At 28.2% G+C, this 19,743-nt stretch overlaps 1 protein-coding gene across 1 annotated transcript in view; it reads right to left on the reverse strand.

Moving 5' to 3' along the window:
- Positions 1–4,219: 4,219 nt before the first annotated feature.
- The window catches only part of LOC107452496 (rapamycin-insensitive companion of Tor), a 57,125-nt gene continuing 41,601 nt past the window's right edge, over positions 4,220–19,743 (reverse strand). Inside the window, exons 22-31 of the mRNA XM_071178662.1 lie at positions 19,062–19,171; positions 16,523–16,703; positions 14,726–14,832; positions 13,331–14,341; positions 11,666–11,838; positions 9,004–9,114; positions 8,181–8,276; positions 7,775–7,898; positions 5,570–5,708; positions 4,220–4,634 (exon numbers count right to left, since the gene is read on the reverse strand). Coding sequence (XP_071034763.1) covers positions 4,566–4,634; positions 5,570–5,708; positions 7,775–7,898; positions 8,181–8,276; positions 9,004–9,114; positions 11,666–11,838; positions 13,331–14,341; positions 14,726–14,832; positions 16,523–16,703; positions 19,062–19,171 — 2,121 coding nt within the window. The 3' untranslated portion in view covers positions 4,220–4,565. The remainder of the gene's footprint in view (positions 4,635–5,569; positions 5,709–7,774; positions 7,899–8,180; positions 8,277–9,003; positions 9,115–11,665; positions 11,839–13,330; positions 14,342–14,725; positions 14,833–16,522; positions 16,704–19,061; positions 19,172–19,743) is intronic.

Genomic DNA, 19,743 nt, shown 5'->3' on the forward strand with positions numbered 1-19,743 from the left:
CAGGGAAAATGCTCCAAAAACATGGTTCTCCACTAACTCACTGTTTTGCGAATTACCATCCTCGGGTAGCATTCAATATTATCGCCAATGTCTTTTTAGTACCACGAATGATAACTTCATTCCGCTATCATGAACGTATTTACGCTTGTTTTGGAAACTGTGAGAACTCAACGTTTCACAGATTTGCGCTATACCGAATTTTCTACTTCGCAGATCTGAACTTGACAGAGCATAATGGGCGAAAATCGTGCTCGCATTCCTCTTTATGCAGCTCCTACCTGTGATGACTTTTCATACGGTAGATTACTGTTGTTGTTCATTTACGTCACACTAGAGCTGCACAATGGGCTATTGGCGACTGTCTGGGAAACATCCATGAGGATGACCCGAAGACATGCCATCACAATTTTGATCCTCTGCAGAGGAGATGGCACTTTACGGTAGAATAGTGTAACGAGGACCAATACCGCACACCCTCGATCCCTACGCAGACTGATCCAAGTGGTCACCCATCCGCACACAGTGATGCTTGACTTCGGTGATTTGCTGGGAACCGTGTCTTAACGATCAGTCCACTGCGGGACTACAGTAGATTAAAAAAAATATGTATATGGCATTACATATTTAAAGAACAAGTTACCTTCCGGAACTCACCGTTTTGTGCCTCCATTGAGAATTTTAAGTGTAAATTAAATGGGTGGGGAATGATTTTTGAAGACACTGTTTATTTTCTATAACTATCATAAGTTTTAAGTATTATTCTTGTTTTATAGCTCTAAAAAACATCCAGTTTGTTTGGAACTTTACATTTATATTCACATGTGTTCATTTCTAGGTTAAATTTGATAGAATAAAAAAAGGAAACCATTTCATTAACAGCCCGTAGTGGGCTACGGGAGGTCATCGAAAACTCTCCGCAATTTTGCGACCAATGACGTGATTGTGGCAATGTGGTCATCATTGCGCACAGGCCGACTTTTCCCAGACAAGCTTGTCTCCACCGATTTGGAGCTGGGTGGTTTTCAAGCCACCACTAGGGACAATTTGCTACAATACTTATGTTTAATATTCGTATAATTATAAAGCAATAAGCTCCATTTCATAAGAAACATACTTCTTGCATTACTGATCAATTTTATAAGAATCGCACGAACTTGTAGTCAATATACTAGATATTAACTCCTCTGTTGAATACAGAAAATTCCTCTTAAACTTAGAGATATTTATAAAATTTTCTCTGTGTATTTATTTTAGACTTNCCAAATATATACAGTCAAGCCCCGCTATAGTGAACAATGTTTATAGTGAACTCCCGGATATAGTGAACGAAATGTTCGGTCCCGTGCCTTGCTATACGCGTATAATGTCATTTTTTGTGGATATAGTGAACCAAAAAAGTGAGGAAATTGGATATAATGAACTTTTTTCAGTATTCGGCTGATTTTTTTTTTTAGTAATAATTTTGAAATTTCTACTTCAAAATAAATACATATACTGATTTTTAAAACTATCTATAGAGGGGAATGTAGGGATAAGCATTTTTTCTTGTTTGCTTCTTTTACCTAACTTTCCCATCCCTAAACAAACCAAGCAGATGTTTCCAACCCAGGCAGATGATTGCACCTGTAAGGTGCCAGTGGGTTCAATATGCATTTTCTGTCATTGGGAATAAGTAATTCTTCATTATTGGTCAAAGGGTTGGACACTAATATGTGTTGATAAGGTCCTCATTTCAACTCCTTTTTGCTCTCAGTTCAGTTAAGAAAATCCTGCAAACAAGTATCTCAAATTTAACTATGGCGAGCAGTAAACGTAAAACGTTCTCCATTGATGATAAAATAGACATAATCATAAAAATTGAAAATGGATGCAATCAAGCTGATATTAGCAGGGAATATAAACTATCGAAATCTGCAGTTTGTAACATGTGGAAAAATAGGCAATTAATAATTTCTGCTTATGAAAAAAATTTAGATGGCAGAAAAAAGTTGAGAAAAGCAGATCACAAGGATGTTGAAGAAGAATTACTGAAATGGTTCACCAATCGAAGAAGCCACAATCTTCCAGTATCCGGAAAAATGTCGATGAATTTGCTAAGCGATTTTATGAGAATACTTTTATGTGCTCGAATGGAGGGTTATACAGGTTTAAAAAGCGGAATAACAGAAATTTAGAAAAAATTATCTGAGAGTCGGGAAGTGTTTCCATATCTGATGTTGACGATTGCTCATCAGCTAAAGATAGAAATTATTTTTTTTTTTGTACGCAAGTCGAAGAGTAATGAAAAATAACACATTTTTTGCTACTACATAATATTTGTAATATTTTTCAGTCATTTATTTGAATAATGTGTAATAAAAGGGAGCAGTTTGGGAACCATTAGTTAAACTGTCTGCGTAACGGATATAGTGTACTCCCGGTAATAGTGAACTAAAATTTCGGTCCCTTGAAGGTTTACTATAGNCTACATAATATTTGTAATATTTTTCAGTCACTTATTTGAATAATGTGTAATAAAAGGGAGCAGTTTGGGAACCATTAGTTAAATTGACTGCGTAACGGATATAGTGAACTCCCGGTAATAGTGAACTAAAATTTCGGTCCCTTGAAGGTTCACTATAGCGGGGTTTGACTGCATTATAAATTTAAAAAAAAAAAAACAAGTGCCCCCTCAAAAAGTATTTGTGTATTTTATTGCCACTGTACTGCCGTGCATTTAAAAAAAAACAGCATAACTTAAGTACTTCACGATTGATTCCGTGAAATGTGTTTTTTTTTTTTTGGAAAATTTGTTTTTTAAAATATTTTTTGCACTATTTAGCTCATACAAATATGCCAAATATTTAAAAATATCAATACCGAATTTTTTGTCGCTTATGTTGATTTTTCAAATACACAGCAGCATACTAATATTTAAAAATCTATGAAAATAAAAAATAATAAAAAAATAAATTAGAGCAAAATAAAATTTAAAAGATAAAGAAGAAGATAATATTTTAAGTAAAATTACCTAGGATGGACAAAAAAGTTAAGAATTGATCTCTATAATCTCAATGTATGGTTTGTCTTTCAGAGGAAAAAAATTTTTGTATTCCGTTTTTACTAGACATAGCCTTTCTTTTTCTCAAAATTCTCTGTTTAATTTGTGACTTAAACCCTTTTTGATACAAAATTATAACCTAAGATATGTAGCCTTGTTTTATATTTCAAGCTTCTAGTAGATCACTGTTAAATTCATACTATTACCAACTATCTGTTTAAATAAACAAGGTTTAAATCTTTCCTCCCCTCCCCCACTACCGGATTACCTAGTAGATATATCAACTTTTAACCATAAATGCAAGACAGTAAATATAGCGATTGAATTATATGCTGCTTTTAAACATATTTTACAAAAAGAAAAAAAAATGGTTGACTATACCACAATACAGGAATGAGATTTTGATGTTAAGGATAGAACATGACTATTGCATGACTAAACTAACAAATTTTGCTCCAAATTGTGCAAAAAATACTTATCACAATATATTACTTAATTTCAAGGCTACTTCTTTCTATACATTCTTTAGTAGTAACTTGTTTCAATGGGTATAACTCTACTCAATTTGTTGCACAATCTTTTACTTGCGTTAATTAAAGGCCTAAAAAAGTCAGTGGCTACACTATCAAACAAAACATTGAAATGGGACAGGTTTTTCGACTTGTGGCTTTAAGGCAATTTTTACAACCTGTAATAGGTTTTTGAAGGTCAATAATGCCCCGTCAATAATCTAGAAAAAGTTAATCAGTTTTGTAATGTGGAGCTGAGGGACTATTGTGGTGTAATTTCACATTAACGCTATAATTTATAGTAATTTTTTTTCTTTATTTTTCTCTTTGTAATGTAAGTTAAAACATTGTTTTATCACTACTATTTCATCACTGAACCATTACTTCATCACTATCTATTTCCAGTATTGGATAACTTAGATAAGACATTAATAATAAAACAAAATTACTTATTTTTCTTTAATCTTCTCTGCAACCTTTTAAAAAAATTTCTGAAGTACACAGAGTATTTATTCTTTTATTTATCTAAGCATTTTATATTGAGAAAATATATGACTTAATTTCTGTAAGAAAGTAATCAACTTAAATTAAAATAGGTATTGCTTGCTAAAAACTGCCAGTATAAAGGATTACAATTTTAAAGAGAGAAAGAGATCACTACAAAAAGTTATGTCAATTTATTTTTATTTCACAAAGTTTATAATAACAAAATATATCAAAAAATAAAATTCTTTTTATAAAACATTTGTCTTGCAGTTAACAATCCAACTAGCAACAGTTTTAAAATATAAATATATATATCTTAAATAATTTGGGAAAGGAACATTATCTCTAAATCTCATTGGCTTGTATACTAACTGATGCAAAACAAAATTTACATACAAAGGAAAAACAAAACAGCACAATCAACATATGCATATATTATTATGTACATTAAATTAATTTATAGGACAAGAAGACTAGTTCTTCATTTAGTGTATAAACCAATAAAATTCTTTTGACCAAAGGAAGGAATGTCAAACTTCACTGCCACTAACTTGTGGAATACTGATGATACTAACAATAGACTCTGCTTCCCATTGTAGCTGTAACAAAAATTTTCTATGATTTAATTTTTATAGATTTTTATTTTCTTGTCATTGTAAAAATATGCATGAAAAGTAATCAAAACTGTTAACTAAATTTTTTGTTATTATTGTTGAATAAGATTAGTTAGAAACACTTGTAACCCGCACATGCAGAAAGGTGATAGTTAAAATGCACAATTAATATAAGATTTCACTTTCCTGTATCATATTTAAAATTTTAGAGCTTGCAAAAAGTTAGAGATTTGTTTTGTTTCTTACATTAAGACATTCTAGTTTATAAAGTGCAGTTTCTATTAATATTAATTAATTATGCACAATAGTTGATGATACATAATGAACAAGCTTTTGAATTAATAATAAAAAAATCCTTTAAAGATAAATTGGGAAATGTGTCATATTTCTTATAATCTAACACTCTATATCTCTTTTTATTTATGGTAGTTAAATAAAATTATTTAACTACCATAGAAAAATTTTATTTCTAAAATATTCATAAAAGAGTATCATTGCTTTTTTGTTATTACAAAATATTTTAAAATGCCTAACTACATCTATTTAAACCAAAAAATAATGAAGTTATAAATATAAGAAAAATGAATCAATGGAGTGATTAATCAAGTTTTCAAAGAAATATCTCTACATTAATTGTAGCATAAAAATATTACACACATTTACATGTGAAAGTTATAAATATAAGAAGTTATAAATATAAGAAAAATGAATCAATGGAGTGATTAATCAAGTTTTTAAAGAAATATCTCTACATTAATTGTAGCATAAAAATATTACACACATTTACATAATATAATTTTTCGCAATTACGTCTTGTACTTACCTTTTGTAAAGAAAATGGTAAAAAACAAAAAATAGAAAAATATAAAGTAATACAACAAATCTTATTTTAATTTGAATAAAAAATGAAAAACAGTTACTTGTTCAAAAGTTACATCTAAGAAAAGCTCTTGTAGAAACCTCCGAGCAGTAAGCCTGAAGTTGTAATTGGAAATATAATAACAAATCTCTGAATAAAGACAAATATCTTGAAAAGCAGTTGGAAATTTTTGTTTCAAACTATAAACAAAGAAGTTACAATTAATTTAATTGAAAAATCAGATCCTTAAAAAAAAAATTAGAGTAACTTATAAATATGCATTCTGTTACAAGAAAAATAAAACCCAACAGAGAAACAGTTGAACCTTGAATATTCAAACCTATTGAAACCTAGCTAATTGATTTTTTGGATAAATGATATTTTCAGACAATGGAAGGTCATCGTTTTAATCATTTACAGCTATTGAACAACTATTAAGATTGTGTTTATTCATTTATTTTACCTTAAATCATGTTCTCAGTGGTATAAGAGGAAGTTTTAAAATGAATAATTAGATTTTTTTCTGCTACTTTAACAAGGCAAAAGGGCACTCACAATTCCTGTAATCCAAAGCACAAAACACCTCCAACTACCTTCATTACTATTGAAATAAATAATGTAGCAGTGGAATGTCGTATCTGGCAGAAAAGATTTTTTTTAGCAGTGCAATATTACTAGCTTGGCAGGCAATAGAGTTTCTTTTTATGATAGCATTTTTACCTCTTATATAATACTAGCTCATAACTTTTTTCAGAGAAAGACTACAAGAAAAATAACCGAGGTTTCAGATAATATGCTAAATTTTTTACAATCAATTAATAATAATTACTTATTTCTCTGTTGCAGTAATAAGCACAATATCAATTTATTTTAAAGACAGGAACAGTAAATTATCTATGTAATTACGTCAATAAATTAATTAATTGCAGGCTTCTAATTTCGTGCTGCAAAATAATAATAATTTTAAGATTTCTTACATAAATTTGTTTCTAAATGAACCCTTTGACACATTAATGTATATACTGTTATACTAATGAAATGAGTTTCAAGAATTACAACATTTCAAAAATTATAATGTTTTAAGAGTATTCTTTGGTAAAAAGAATTGAGAAGCAGGTTATGTGGTTCAATGCTCCTTATATTGCAAAAGCTTTCCCTTTCTTCGCCAACCTTTTCTAAAAGCGAAAATGCAGATTCCTCTTCTTCTATGGGTATGACAGAACTTTGTGGGCCATATCCTTCCTTAGAACCTTTCTCCATTCTGCTCTATTTTTTTGCGATTGTTCTCCAGTTAATAATTCTGAGGATTTTGAAATTTTCTTCCATACAGTCCTGCCTACTGATCTTAGGCTTACTTCCAACTTACTTACTTTCCCAGGGTGCGTAGCCAAATCTTTGAATCAAAAATAAGCACTTTTTAAAAGCTTTTCAAGCACTTTACAAAAATTTTCAAGCACTCAAAAAATTCATATTCAATCAATGATATTATTGAAAAACAAAAACTTTTTATAAACAGTTTTAGCGTTAAAAAAAACCCAAAAAGAAACGGGCGTAAATCGAAACAATCAGTACTTTCCCACATCACCGAGTGAATTCAACTTGACCCTGAACTCAGAACAAAAGTACCCTTACCCCCTACGTCAAAAAAAGTGTTAGAAGTAAAATAAAATAAACAAGAACAAAATTAAAATAAATTAAAAAGAAAAACATTTCATAAGGATCTGATATTCTCTATCCGAATTGGAGCACTCGGGTTTCGGTTTCAAGTGTGCGCGCATGCGCAAGTCATAACGTGGGTACGACATGAAGTCCGCGTGAATGATTACGTAGCAAACTCCCCATTTTTCGTGAAATGCATGGGATCCACCAGATATCACTGAAGGGAAAAAGAAAATTATTCGGAAAAAAAGCACTTTTTAAAAACACCAGCTGAAAAAAGCACCTTTAAAAGCTTTTAAAAACGAAATTCACAAAAAAGCACCTTTAAGTACTTTTTACAAACGCTACGCACCCTGTTTCCATAACTTTTTAACGCAATTATTTATAATTTTTTTACAAATAGATTAGTATCTGAAAGCTGCTTGATTATTTTTTATTTAATGTAGTTGTAAACAGTATTTACTGGAGCAAAGAACAGCTTCTTAACATTCACTATGCAATAAAAGCTTTAAATATATAAGGTTAACAAGATAAAATATTTGACCTTTATTAAACCTAAATATATAACTTCGGTTAAGTATCAAATTGAAATTTAATTAATACTTACTTTAAGAGACCTTGTTCAGAAGCTTTTACTGCAACAGAACTACACAAGTTTGTTACATAACGCATTGCTTCCTTGCGTATTAAATATTGACTATTAACTGTTTCATCTTTGCATTTGAAAAAACCTGTTGAGAAATATAATAAAAATTATTACAAAAAAGAGAATAAAAATAGTGAATAAATATCAAGATTCAGCCCTTTAACTGAATTATTATTTTACAATAATAATACAAATAATGCTTTTTAATAAAAAGAAAAAATGTACCAAACTCAGAAAAAAAGGTAAATAGAATGCAGAAAAATTTAAGAAACATAATCAACTTAAAAAGGGCATTAAAACAGATTAAAATAATTATTTCTATCAAATTTTGTAAAATAATGTTTGAATGAATATGAGGAAGACTTACTTCTTATGGAATTCGACCTATCTAAAATAATAGGCTTTTTGCTAACACTTTCGCTAGTTGCTTTAATTTGGGAAGTTTGGTTATCTTCACTTTCTTCTACATTGATAAAAAAAAAGAAACATTTTAAAACTGTATTTATGAATAAAAACATATAATTGACTTTAATAGAAAGATAAGTATTTCAAAAATAAATATTTCAAAATTGAATGCCTTATTTATAGAAAACTCATAATATTAAAAGAATTCAAATTGTACACATTTTTGAAAATTTTGAATATTTACAATATTTGAAAATTTAGAAATGCAAGTAAGAAATAAAATAACAAAAATATTATTTTTTACAACATAGAATTAAATAAAAATATATGTTTTCAAAGTTTTGAATACCTTCAAAAATAAATTATTTTTTAAATAATATTAAACAGGTTTATTGTAAACCCTGGGCCTGAAAACTATTTACAAAAGATAGTTTTAAAGATTATACTTGTTATTTATACTAAATTTATTTTTAAAAGAATTAACAAAATAATGATTGTTTGTTAATATAATAATTTTGATTGTTTTAATAAAATCCTGAAATTTACTATAAAAAAAGTTTTTTTTTAAACAAGAAAAATATAATTAGTTATCAGTGACCTCAATTTGAAATTATTTGAAAGATATTAATTATTCATAATCATAATTGAATATCCATAAATATTGATAAATATTTAACAATTTATAAATATTAATCAAATTAACAATTCATAAATATTAAACAAAATCTTAATATATTTATATTTGTATAATAATTGAATGCTTAAAAACAATCTAACAACTTTACCATCTATAGTTGTACTTTGTAAACTTTTTTTATCGTTGAATGCGTGATTCAACAGACAGTTTTCTTCAGAATGGAATTCAAAAACATCATTTGGACTCTGACTTTGAGAACCTGGTAAGATACAATAAAATCATTAACTAAAAATATAAATAATGAATACATATATTTCATGAACGTGGTAGGTTAACAATACATTTTCTTTTTGATGAAACCAGATTCATAGTAAAGAAGAAATCAGAACATATAATATCTAAAGCCTTTGAAAAATAATTATTTTAGCTTGAATCTCAAAGTTTAAGGTTTTAGGAAGGGTTATTTCAGACTGTGAAAGGTCCTGTTTTTATAAAATCGTGAAAGATATACTCATAATTTTATGAACTTAAAATAATGGGATCCTACTATGGTGAAAAATTTACTCATAATTTTTTTAATCTAAGATTACCTCGGAGTTCAGTTCTCAATCTGAGTCATGAGAAAATACAGTCCAGTTTTTGAAGAAAAAAATTCAACATTTCTGTTTTTTAGATATTATAAATATAACAAATTCTTATTATAGATAAATCTTAATCACAATCGATACAAGAAGGATTTATTTTTTTAAAAATTCCATGAGAATAGATGTTCTATACCTGCCAACTTTCACTCTTTCCGAGAATGGATTTTCCAAGTGGTAGTATAACAGGGTTCCCACTCTTTTAACAAAGCAAAAATTAAGCACTTTTAAGGACTTTGTTTGAAAAAATTAAGGACTTTTTTTAAAAAAATTAAGGACCTTAAAAATAGTATGATTGTTTATCATCGAATAAATATATACCACCAGTGACAGTGCTAATTATTTAACTTTCTTAAAAAAAATCAACAATAAAAAATAAAAAAATAACAATTTTATTATAATGTAAGTACTGATAAAATTATTTCAATAATTGTTTCAGGGCTCGTCAAAGTAGGAACCAGACAATTTTTAAAAAATTTTCAGATTGTTAAGGATTAACGACATCTATGAAAATTATTTGTATTCCCTTTTTAATTAATTTATTGAAATTGAATTGTAAAATTAGGTGCAGAAATATATTAAAAAAAGAGTGAATAAAGAAATTTTGGAAAAATATTGAAAANCAACCATGAATCGAATGTGAATTTATTTCCAGATCTTTTTTTTTTTTACTTATATGTTATAATTCTTTCATAAAAATAGTCACTATGCTTCAGCATGTTGTTGTGTTGCGCATTCATATATGTTGCCCTCTTTTACGTCTTCCTCCCGCAAAAGATGCATTATCTTAAAATTTTTATATTTTACAGAATACCACAAAGTACTAGAATTTTGATGATAATAAATAGCATTTATAGATGAAAATTTATCGAATAAAATTAATAAACGAATATTTATAGAATGTTAAAGCTCTCTGTATTTTTTTTTCTTTCTTGCTCATATTATATTAAGTTTTAAATACATAAATAAAGAATGATTTTTTTATATTTGTAACTTTTAAAAGTGTTATTTTTGTCAAAAAAATTTTTTTGTAGTTAATTGAATGGTTAATTATAATTTCTAAAGCTCATGTGCAAAAATATTTTTAATTATTTTGAAAATAGTATTTTGACACAATTTTTTAAATATCTTTCTTCGAGTCTTTCTAAACCTATATTATTGTTTTTGTTATTTTACTGTGACCTCTTATATCTTGCATTTAGATGCGTCATGCTTTTTCAGTGTTCTCTATTATAATAAGTTTGATACAAAAAGGTTGTCCTTGTTTTATAACAAATCAATACTGTTCATTTGTAAGTGATAGTTAGTACATAAAGGGGAGCCAATACTGTGTATTCCATTGCAACAGATTATTTTTACTTTTGGTTGAAGAATGAGAAACAAAAATATATTAAATCTGTTTTCAATGAAGGGATGAAAATCTCTCTTTGTTTTAATTAATATATTTGATTTATATTGTCTCATTTTAAAACTTAAAAATCTATAAAAGTTTGAATTTGAAAATAATTTGCAATATTCAATGTACATCAGTTTAATACCATACTTAGTTTAATTAAAACATTTTAAATGCTACTTTAGACACAAATTTAAACCTGAAGCTTGTTTTTATTATAGTGCCCCTAATGATTTGTTTTTTTCTGAAATGGAGGAGAATTCTGTCAGGCATCGGTTTTCAAGTCAAGAAGAAAAAACAGATCCTGATATTCATTACATTGGGATTTCTCTTCCATCTAATCTTTCATCTCTTTTTGATGTAAGTATAACCATACTGATTTTACTAAACATCAGTTGTCTGAATTTTTTTTTAAATGCTTGTAATTTGTCTAGGTTTCTTAAGCACAAAACCACAAAAGTTTAAGAAAAGAGTCTAGTAAAGGAAATCTGAAAAAAAAAAGCTTATTTCAAAAAAAATTTCTAATCTCCCTCTCTCTCTTATACACACACACACACACACACACACACACATATATATATATATATATATATATATATGTGTGTGTGTGTGTGTGTGTGTGTGTGTATAAGAGAGAGAGGGAGATTAGAAATTTTTTTTGAAATAAGCTTTTTTTTTTCAGATTTCCTTTACTAGACTCTTTTCTTAAACTTTTGTGGTTTTGTGCTTAAGAAACCTAGACAAATTACAAGCATTTAAAAAAAAATTCAGACAACTGATGTTTAGTAAAATCAGTATGGTTATACTTACATCAAAAAGAGATGAAAGATTAGATGGAAGAGAAATCCCAATGTAATGAATATCAGGATCTGTTTTTTCTTCTTGACTTGAAAACCGATGCCTGACAGAATTCTCCTCCATTTCAGAAAAAAACAAATCATTAGGGGCACTATAATAAAAACAAGCTTCAGGTTTAAATTTGTGTCTAAAGTAGCATTTAAAATGTTTTAATTAAACTAAGTATGGTATTAAACTGATGTACATTGAATATTGCAAATTATTTTCAAATTCAAACTTTTATAGATTTTTAAGTTTTAAAATGAGACAATATAAATCAAATATATTAATTAAAACAAAGAGAGATTTTCATCCCTTCATTGAAAACAGATTTAATATATTTTTGTTTCTCATTCTTCAACCAAAAGTAAAAATAATCTGTTGCAATGGAATACACAGTATTGGCTCCCCTTTATGTACTAACTATCACTTACAAATGAACAGTATTGATTTGTTATAAAACAAGGACAACCTTTTTGTATCAAACTTATTATAATAGAGGACACTGAAAAAGCATAACACATCTAAATGCAAGATATAAGAGGTCACAGTAAAATAACAAAAACAATAATATAGGTTTAGAAAGACTCGAAGAAAGATATTTAAAAAATTGTGTCAAAATACTATTTTCAAAATAATTAAAAATATTTTTGCACATGCGCTTTAGAAATTATAATTAACAATTCAATTAACTACAAAAAAAAATTTTGACAAAAAAATAACACTTTTAAAAGTTACAAATATAAAAAAAATCATTCTTTATTTATGTATTTAAAACTTAATATAATGTGAGCAAGAAAGAAAAAAAAATACAGAGAGCTTTAACATTCTATAAATATTCGTTTATTAATTTTATTCGATAAATTTTCATCTATAAATGCTATTTATTATCATCAAAATTCTAGTACTTTGTGGTATTCTGTAAAATATAAAAATTTTAAGATAATGCATCTTTTGCGGGAGGAAGACGTAAAAGAGGGCAACATATATGAATGCGCAACACAACAACATGCTGAAGCATAGTGACTATTTTTATGAAAGAATTATAACATATAAGTAAAAAAAAAAAAGATCTGGAAATAAATTCACATTCGATTCANATTTTATTCGATATCATCAAAATTCTAGTACTTTGTGGTATTCTGTAAAATATAAAAATTTTAAGATAATGAATTTTTTGCGGGAGGAAGACGTAAAACAGGGCAACATATATGAATGCGTAACATAACAACATGCTGAAGCATAGAGACTAATTTTATGAAAGAATTATAACATATAAGTAAAAATAAAAAAGAAGATCTGGAAATAAATTCACATTCGATTCATGGTTGCAGGTAGTAGAGTGAGAATGACTATTTTTTATCTGTATTAAACACAAATGCAAAAGACCTTTAATGAGATGAATGTTTATAAATTCCTCCAATCAAATACTATCTAATTGTACTGACTTATGAAGAAATTTAAAAATATAGCAGATTTTTAACTATATTTGACTAGTATTTGAAGTGGACGTTTATAGCAGCTGAAAATTCTGAGTAATTGTTTTCACTAAAACAGATTATACATGCTATATTTGTTGAATAAGTAATAGAAATTATAATTACACATTGAATATTCTAGCACCTTCAGCATCCAAACTCTTAGTCTTCATATGACGTATAGAATAATCTATGCTACTCAAAGATGGATCATGAAAGCTCAGAGAACTCACACGTCTTCGCTGAATATCTTTTAGAGTAGCATAACCTAGAGCGTCCCGTGCACTAGTCAGTAAAAATGGAGGTTTTTCTGGTGATTCTGGGCTATGAAGGTGTATACTTTGTCCACGAGACAACTGTTTCAGTAATGAAGGACGGTCAACACCAATATCCGATGATTTTGACGAAATATTATAGGATGAATCACTAGCATTTGCATGTATTTCACTAGAGTGATCAGAGGACTGTGTATTTGCATTAGATATGCTAACGGTAGGGTAACTAGATTTAAAGCTGGGGGAACTTTCTTCGTTTTCATCCATTTCGTCATGTTTTTCCTGATTGTTCTGGTACTTAAAATCAAATACTTTCATTTCTACTTCAGAAGTGCTAATACTCCTCCGCTTCCTGTGAGGATTAAAACCAGGCGGTGAAGTTGAATAGCAAGTGTCCAATGTGTCCCAGCTGGAAGACTCAGCAATTTGAAACATGATGCGATCCTTCGGATCTGATTGACAATCTGAGGATGAACGTGGACGGCCGTCATCAGACGAAGAATCGTGGTCATTAAAATCTTTGTGATGGGGCAATATTCCTGCAAATTGCTTTCTGTCTAAAGAGTTCTGAAGAGCATCTAAACTAGAGTATGAAGAATTTCGACTATCACTAAAGCTGTAAGGAGAGTGTCTTACAACAAAGGACAGATTTGTAGGTAAAGCACCAGTGGGGAAGTCATAACTCATACTACTAAAAGACCAGGTGGACTTTCTAACTTTTGATGTATCAAAGAAGAGTTCTTCTTTAATTAAAGGCCATTTTTCATCGTGATTTCGTCTGACAGCTTCCCATCCTAATTCACCAAGAGCAGCTGCGCCCTCTGGAGTGGAACTTATTAAACCAAGAACAAAGTGACAAGTTCTAAAGGAAGAGAATTGTTTTAATTAAAAATATATTGATAGAAACATTTTTATAATAATGGTCTTTACAACTTTAATTTCATATCATTAAAGACTGAGGTAGGCTAGGTTAGACTCCATAGGGTTAAGCCTATTGCTTTTTTAATTGCAAATTTAAATATTGGCAGTAAATCAAAATTTAAAAATTGCTATTTGATATTTTGTTGACAATTTCAACAAAAATATCAAAACAAAATGTCCTAAATATAAATAAATAAAAAGTTTGCAGCATATATAGATGTTAAAAACATATCCATAAATATTAAAGTTTTAATTAAAAAGTTAAACAAAAACAATTAAATAAAATATATTAATTTTCGTTCAATTTATAAGGGAAATAGCTTACCCCCTGATTGAAAATACAGGAGCACTTGCTGCAAGATTAACTATAACTTGAATGAGGTTTTCTCTAATAATGATATCAACACCCAATGGATAACTACCAATATGACCCTGTAAAATAATAAATGTGAGGTAATTATTTAACGGTATGCGTATTTTTAAACGACTTTAAAAGGAAAATAATTATAAGATCAATAATTATAAGATCAAGAAACAAGACATTTTATTGCATTTAGGGGTATGAGTAACAGTAAAAATTTCAAGAAACATGACTAAAAATACAGAAAAAAATCATAATAAATTAAATTTTTATTCATTTAGTTTCTTAATTTGACGATCCTTCTAATGAAAATATACAGATGGACTTGTTTATAACATGAACATAGGAAATGAAATAATTTTCATGCTAAATCTGAGTTGGTATTTTTACATACAGCTTTTGAATAACTTGAAATAAATTTTATTTTTTCTTATAATACTTTAAAGAAAAATCACCAGTTAAATGAGAGAAGTTGGAATTATACAATATTCACAGAAATTGTTGAACGAAAATTTCCTTCCCAGTTAATTACTGTGCTAAAACACCCAGCAACTTGCAATAAAAGCAATCAGGTTTACAGTTGACATTGAATTAAGATAGAAAATATATTATGAATTAAGATTAGTGCATATCTTTAAGATTCTGAGAGATTGTCTCAATTTTTTTCAAACTTTAAGGTGGCAAATTTCCTACCAATTGTTTTTATTTAAGAAAATCCTACTAGGAAAAATACAGTAAAACAAGAACATTTGAGTAATATAATTAACTTATCCAACGAATCAATGCTTGTAAGGTTAAATCAACATGCATACAAAATGTTATAAATTTAATTAAAAAAATCAACATAAAATTGTCATAGACTTGATTAGCCCTACTGGTCTTTGGGGATGAGCAACAACAGGAATTTAATAAAACTATTCAGTTATAAAATTTATCCACACCACTTTCAATTATTAGATGTCTTTGTATTTTGTCAAATACAAATAAAATTTTCTTATAAAATTTAAAAATAAGAGGCTTTTTCTCTTTCTAGTTTCCACTCAACGCATATAATAATTAAAAAAATTTAAGAATTTTTAAATGATTGGAAAAATTGTTAGAACAAATGAAACTTTTAAAATTTATTTAAATTATACAAACAATAATTAAGATTATAAACTACATAACTAAAATTATAAAATATAGATTGAGACATAACTATGGATTGCATAAAAAATGGTTGCATACACTTTTACAGTCACATTTTGCATTGCACCTAAAGAGTGAAAGCATACCTGCCAACATTGGTGAAATAAAAAATTACTGAGATTTTACTAGCGACATTTTTCGGGCTACGAGTAAAGTTTTGATACATCATGCATAATCATGTTAGCAAAAAAGTGAAATTCAAAATAATATAAGCATGTACACGTAGCGAAGTAAAAAATATGTATATAAATCTTAATTTAAAGAAGATTTTTTTTTAAAACCATTATTTATAATTAAACTATAAACACTCAACATACTGCAATACTGGCAATAGCATCATCTGTTGAGGAATAAGAGAAGTATTTTTGCAACAGCGAATATTTTATTGGCAATTTTTTTTCCTTAATCTCTTCAACAAATACTGAGAAATTTGAAAATATACATGTGAACAGGAGATAGTCATAAAATACATGAGTCTTTGTTAAAAAACAGGAGACTTGGCAGATATGTGAAAGGCTGGAATTTAACAGTATTGCATAAACAAAAAACAAAGTAATAGTAAACCATATTTACCACAGCCCATAATGAAGCTTTTAAGTTTAAAATATCCAACTCAGAATCAAATGAAGGATTATGTAATGAGGTGAATAAATCATGAAGTGAGACTTCTGCTTCTAAAACTTCAATACCTTCAAGATGTTGAACTAGTTGACCATAAATATGAGGTGGTAAGTAAACTTTGCGTATCGTATGACTGAAACACAAAATCAAATATTATTTTGACATAAATATTTTAAAATATTATACAAATAATTTTATGACGGAAAAAAGATTGATGATAAATCCATGTGTACTTAAAATGAAGTCTCACAAATTAAACATGCCAAAAAGGAGTTAATTAAATGTACAATTTGAGATTCATGTGTTGTAATAAATAATAATGTATTAAAAGTAGCTAGATTTTAAAAAATATGCAAAAATCAGAACTGATAACTGCCGAAAAATGTGAGAATTATTGCGTCAAACAACGACTAGGGAGTGCAATTTGAATTTCTAGTATCATAATATAATCAGAATTGTAAAAAATCACATGATAAGTAACAGCAATAACTGAAAAAAAAAGATGAAAACATTGCACGGATTAAGTGCAAATTGAACGTAACAAAAAATATGAGAAAATCAATAGCATTAACTGAAAAAAAAAAAAGAACGGATCAGTCAAAACACTGATTTACAATTACATTGAATGCTTTTAAAAGTGATTATTAAATGAGCGATTTGAAATTTATGTCCTAATATGACATTAAACATTAATATGGTCTAATTGCAGCCAAATAAAAAAAGGCAAAAAGATATCACATTAATTAAATAATTCCTCAATCAGAAATTGAAATTTGCAACAAAATTGCTGCTCATTAAAACAAAAGATTTTTAAAAAAAGAAAGAGAAAAAACAAAAAATTTTCTAGCAAATGATCTACATGTTTGACATTTCAGAATTATTTTTTAGATTATCAATTTTATACTTCTGTGTTTGCTTTAGCAGTTCCCTCATTTTAGCCGAAGTTATTATGAAATTTACTTCTCAGTTTTGCGTTCTCGAAGTTGCATTTTCCTCTAACAAATCTGCGTAAAAAAAGTCCTTAGAGCAGGAGAATGAGAAATTAAGAAAAACAGAAGGTGATGGGCAAGGCCGGAATAAATATCTCATTATTAAGATTTTGCATAAATAACAAAATTTATATTTTTGATTAGCGGAACTCAGAAAATGGTGTATAAATTATTGAATATAAATATAATCGGCTGGAATAGAAATAATTGATTCGAGGAAGTCAGTGAATCAACGGTCTTGAGATTCACAGATATCTGCGAATTAGCATGCACTCTGTTAAAACAAATAATAATAATGATCAGAAATGACCTTTGTTTTTTCATAAAGCAGCTAGAGAAATGATAACAGTACGAAACAACAGAATAAATAATATGTTTGCAGGATAATGTAACGAACTTGTTCAAGTGAGAATAGAATAAATATGATCTTACAATAATTAAAAAATGTGGCTGCACGATAACATTCCCATTCTAACAGAATGAAAAGAAAATTATAGATAAATATTCATTAACCAAGCTTGTAACATTTTCTACATTAACTAATAATATTTTTGTATGATAAATCCTTTAGGATTGTGCATGTTGCCTTTCCTGGTCATTAGCTCAAATATTGTAATGATAACAAAACCTCAAGAAAATTATAGACATTTGTGAGAATGAACTAATAGAAAGAATATGTATTCAAATTACTTTATCATAATAATTTGTTGTACTACATTAGTATTAAAAGGAAGTTAGTGTTGTGTTATTAAAAACCTCAGCACTTGAAATAAAAATCAAGTTTTGTTCTTTGCCTACTAGCACGACAGACACAGGTGGGTCCTGGCCTTTTGCAGAGTTTTATCCCAAGAAATCCTATTTTCAGATAAGGATTTAAATTAATTACTTTTATGGTTTTAAAGTCATTTTCTAAGCAGTCAGATCACCTAAGTTTTGATCTTCCTCTTTTTCTAGTGAAAATTGGCTAAGCCGAAAAGATCTTTTTATGATTTGAATAACATGTCAAATGTCCTGCCCATTTTATCTTTTGAATAGCAATATACTTTATTATATCAGAATATTTGAATAATCTATAAAGTTCTATGTTTGTCCTTTTTCTCCATTGAGTTTAATCACATTATATTCAAATGCTCAAGATCTTTCTCTCAAATATTGCAAAGGTTTTCTCCTTGTTTTCAGTCGTTGTCCATGTCTGAGGACAGGCCTAATTAAACTTAAGGAAATTAGTATTTTGGTTTTTCTGTTGATAAAAAAGTATATTTTTAGACAAAAATAAAATAAAAATGATAATCATGTTTTTTATGAACATGCATCTGATACTACACTTAAGAATTACATTTCAAATTTGTTTTCAAGAAAAGTAAAATTTTTAATATGACACATTAGTGTTAATGAAAACTTAATTTGAATATTTCCAAAAATAAGTATTTTAGAACCTGAGTAATGCTTCTAAAAACAATATAATCTTAAAATAAGAGGATATTGAAAATTTAGCTATTTACCTCATGTCTGTGCTACGCCTTCCATAATTACCATCATCACTTCGCCGGTGATGTGTAAAAGCTTCATTTAATAGATCTTCAACCACTTTGACATATTTGAAATTGTAAACCTAGATGAAAAAATTTTTAATTTGAAAACTAAGATAAACTTTAATATAGTTGAACCTTGATCACCTTCCCACACTTTTCATTTTCATGCAAGTATCCTATTGTTTTAACAATTCCATTACAAATGCTAGGTTTATAATGTTAATAATACCCATTTGAGTTGTTTTTGAAACTAGCAGATTTTCACCTCTATCGTTCAAAAATTCTACGGACATTTCTTCTTTCAAATCCCCATTTCCAGCCTAGCTAGACAAGGTCCATAAGTTTGCTCACCTTCAAAAAGTCTAAAACAAGTAAAGATCTTCCTATAAGGTTTTGTTTTAAAAGACCGAGGCAGTCCAGTAGATGTTCAGGGGATGCCTGGGCCGAAGAGCACTGGGTACAGAGGGCAAAACACTTTTTTCCTCCAGAGTACCTCAGTGATTTCAGGTGTCCACAGAGGAGACCTGTGATGGCGATTTGAGACTGATGGTCTAAACATTTCTATGGACATTTAAAAATTCGTTAATTTATTTTGAGGCAAAAAATATTAACTCCTGATGCTAATGATTAAGAAGAAAAGGAGGATTTGTTG

This window comes from Parasteatoda tepidariorum, chromosome 3 (assembly GCF_043381705.1).
Source record: "Parasteatoda tepidariorum isolate YZ-2023 chromosome 3, CAS_Ptep_4.0, whole genome shotgun sequence".
NCBI classification, from domain to species: Eukaryota; Metazoa; Arthropoda; class Arachnida; order Araneae; family Theridiidae; genus Parasteatoda; species Parasteatoda tepidariorum.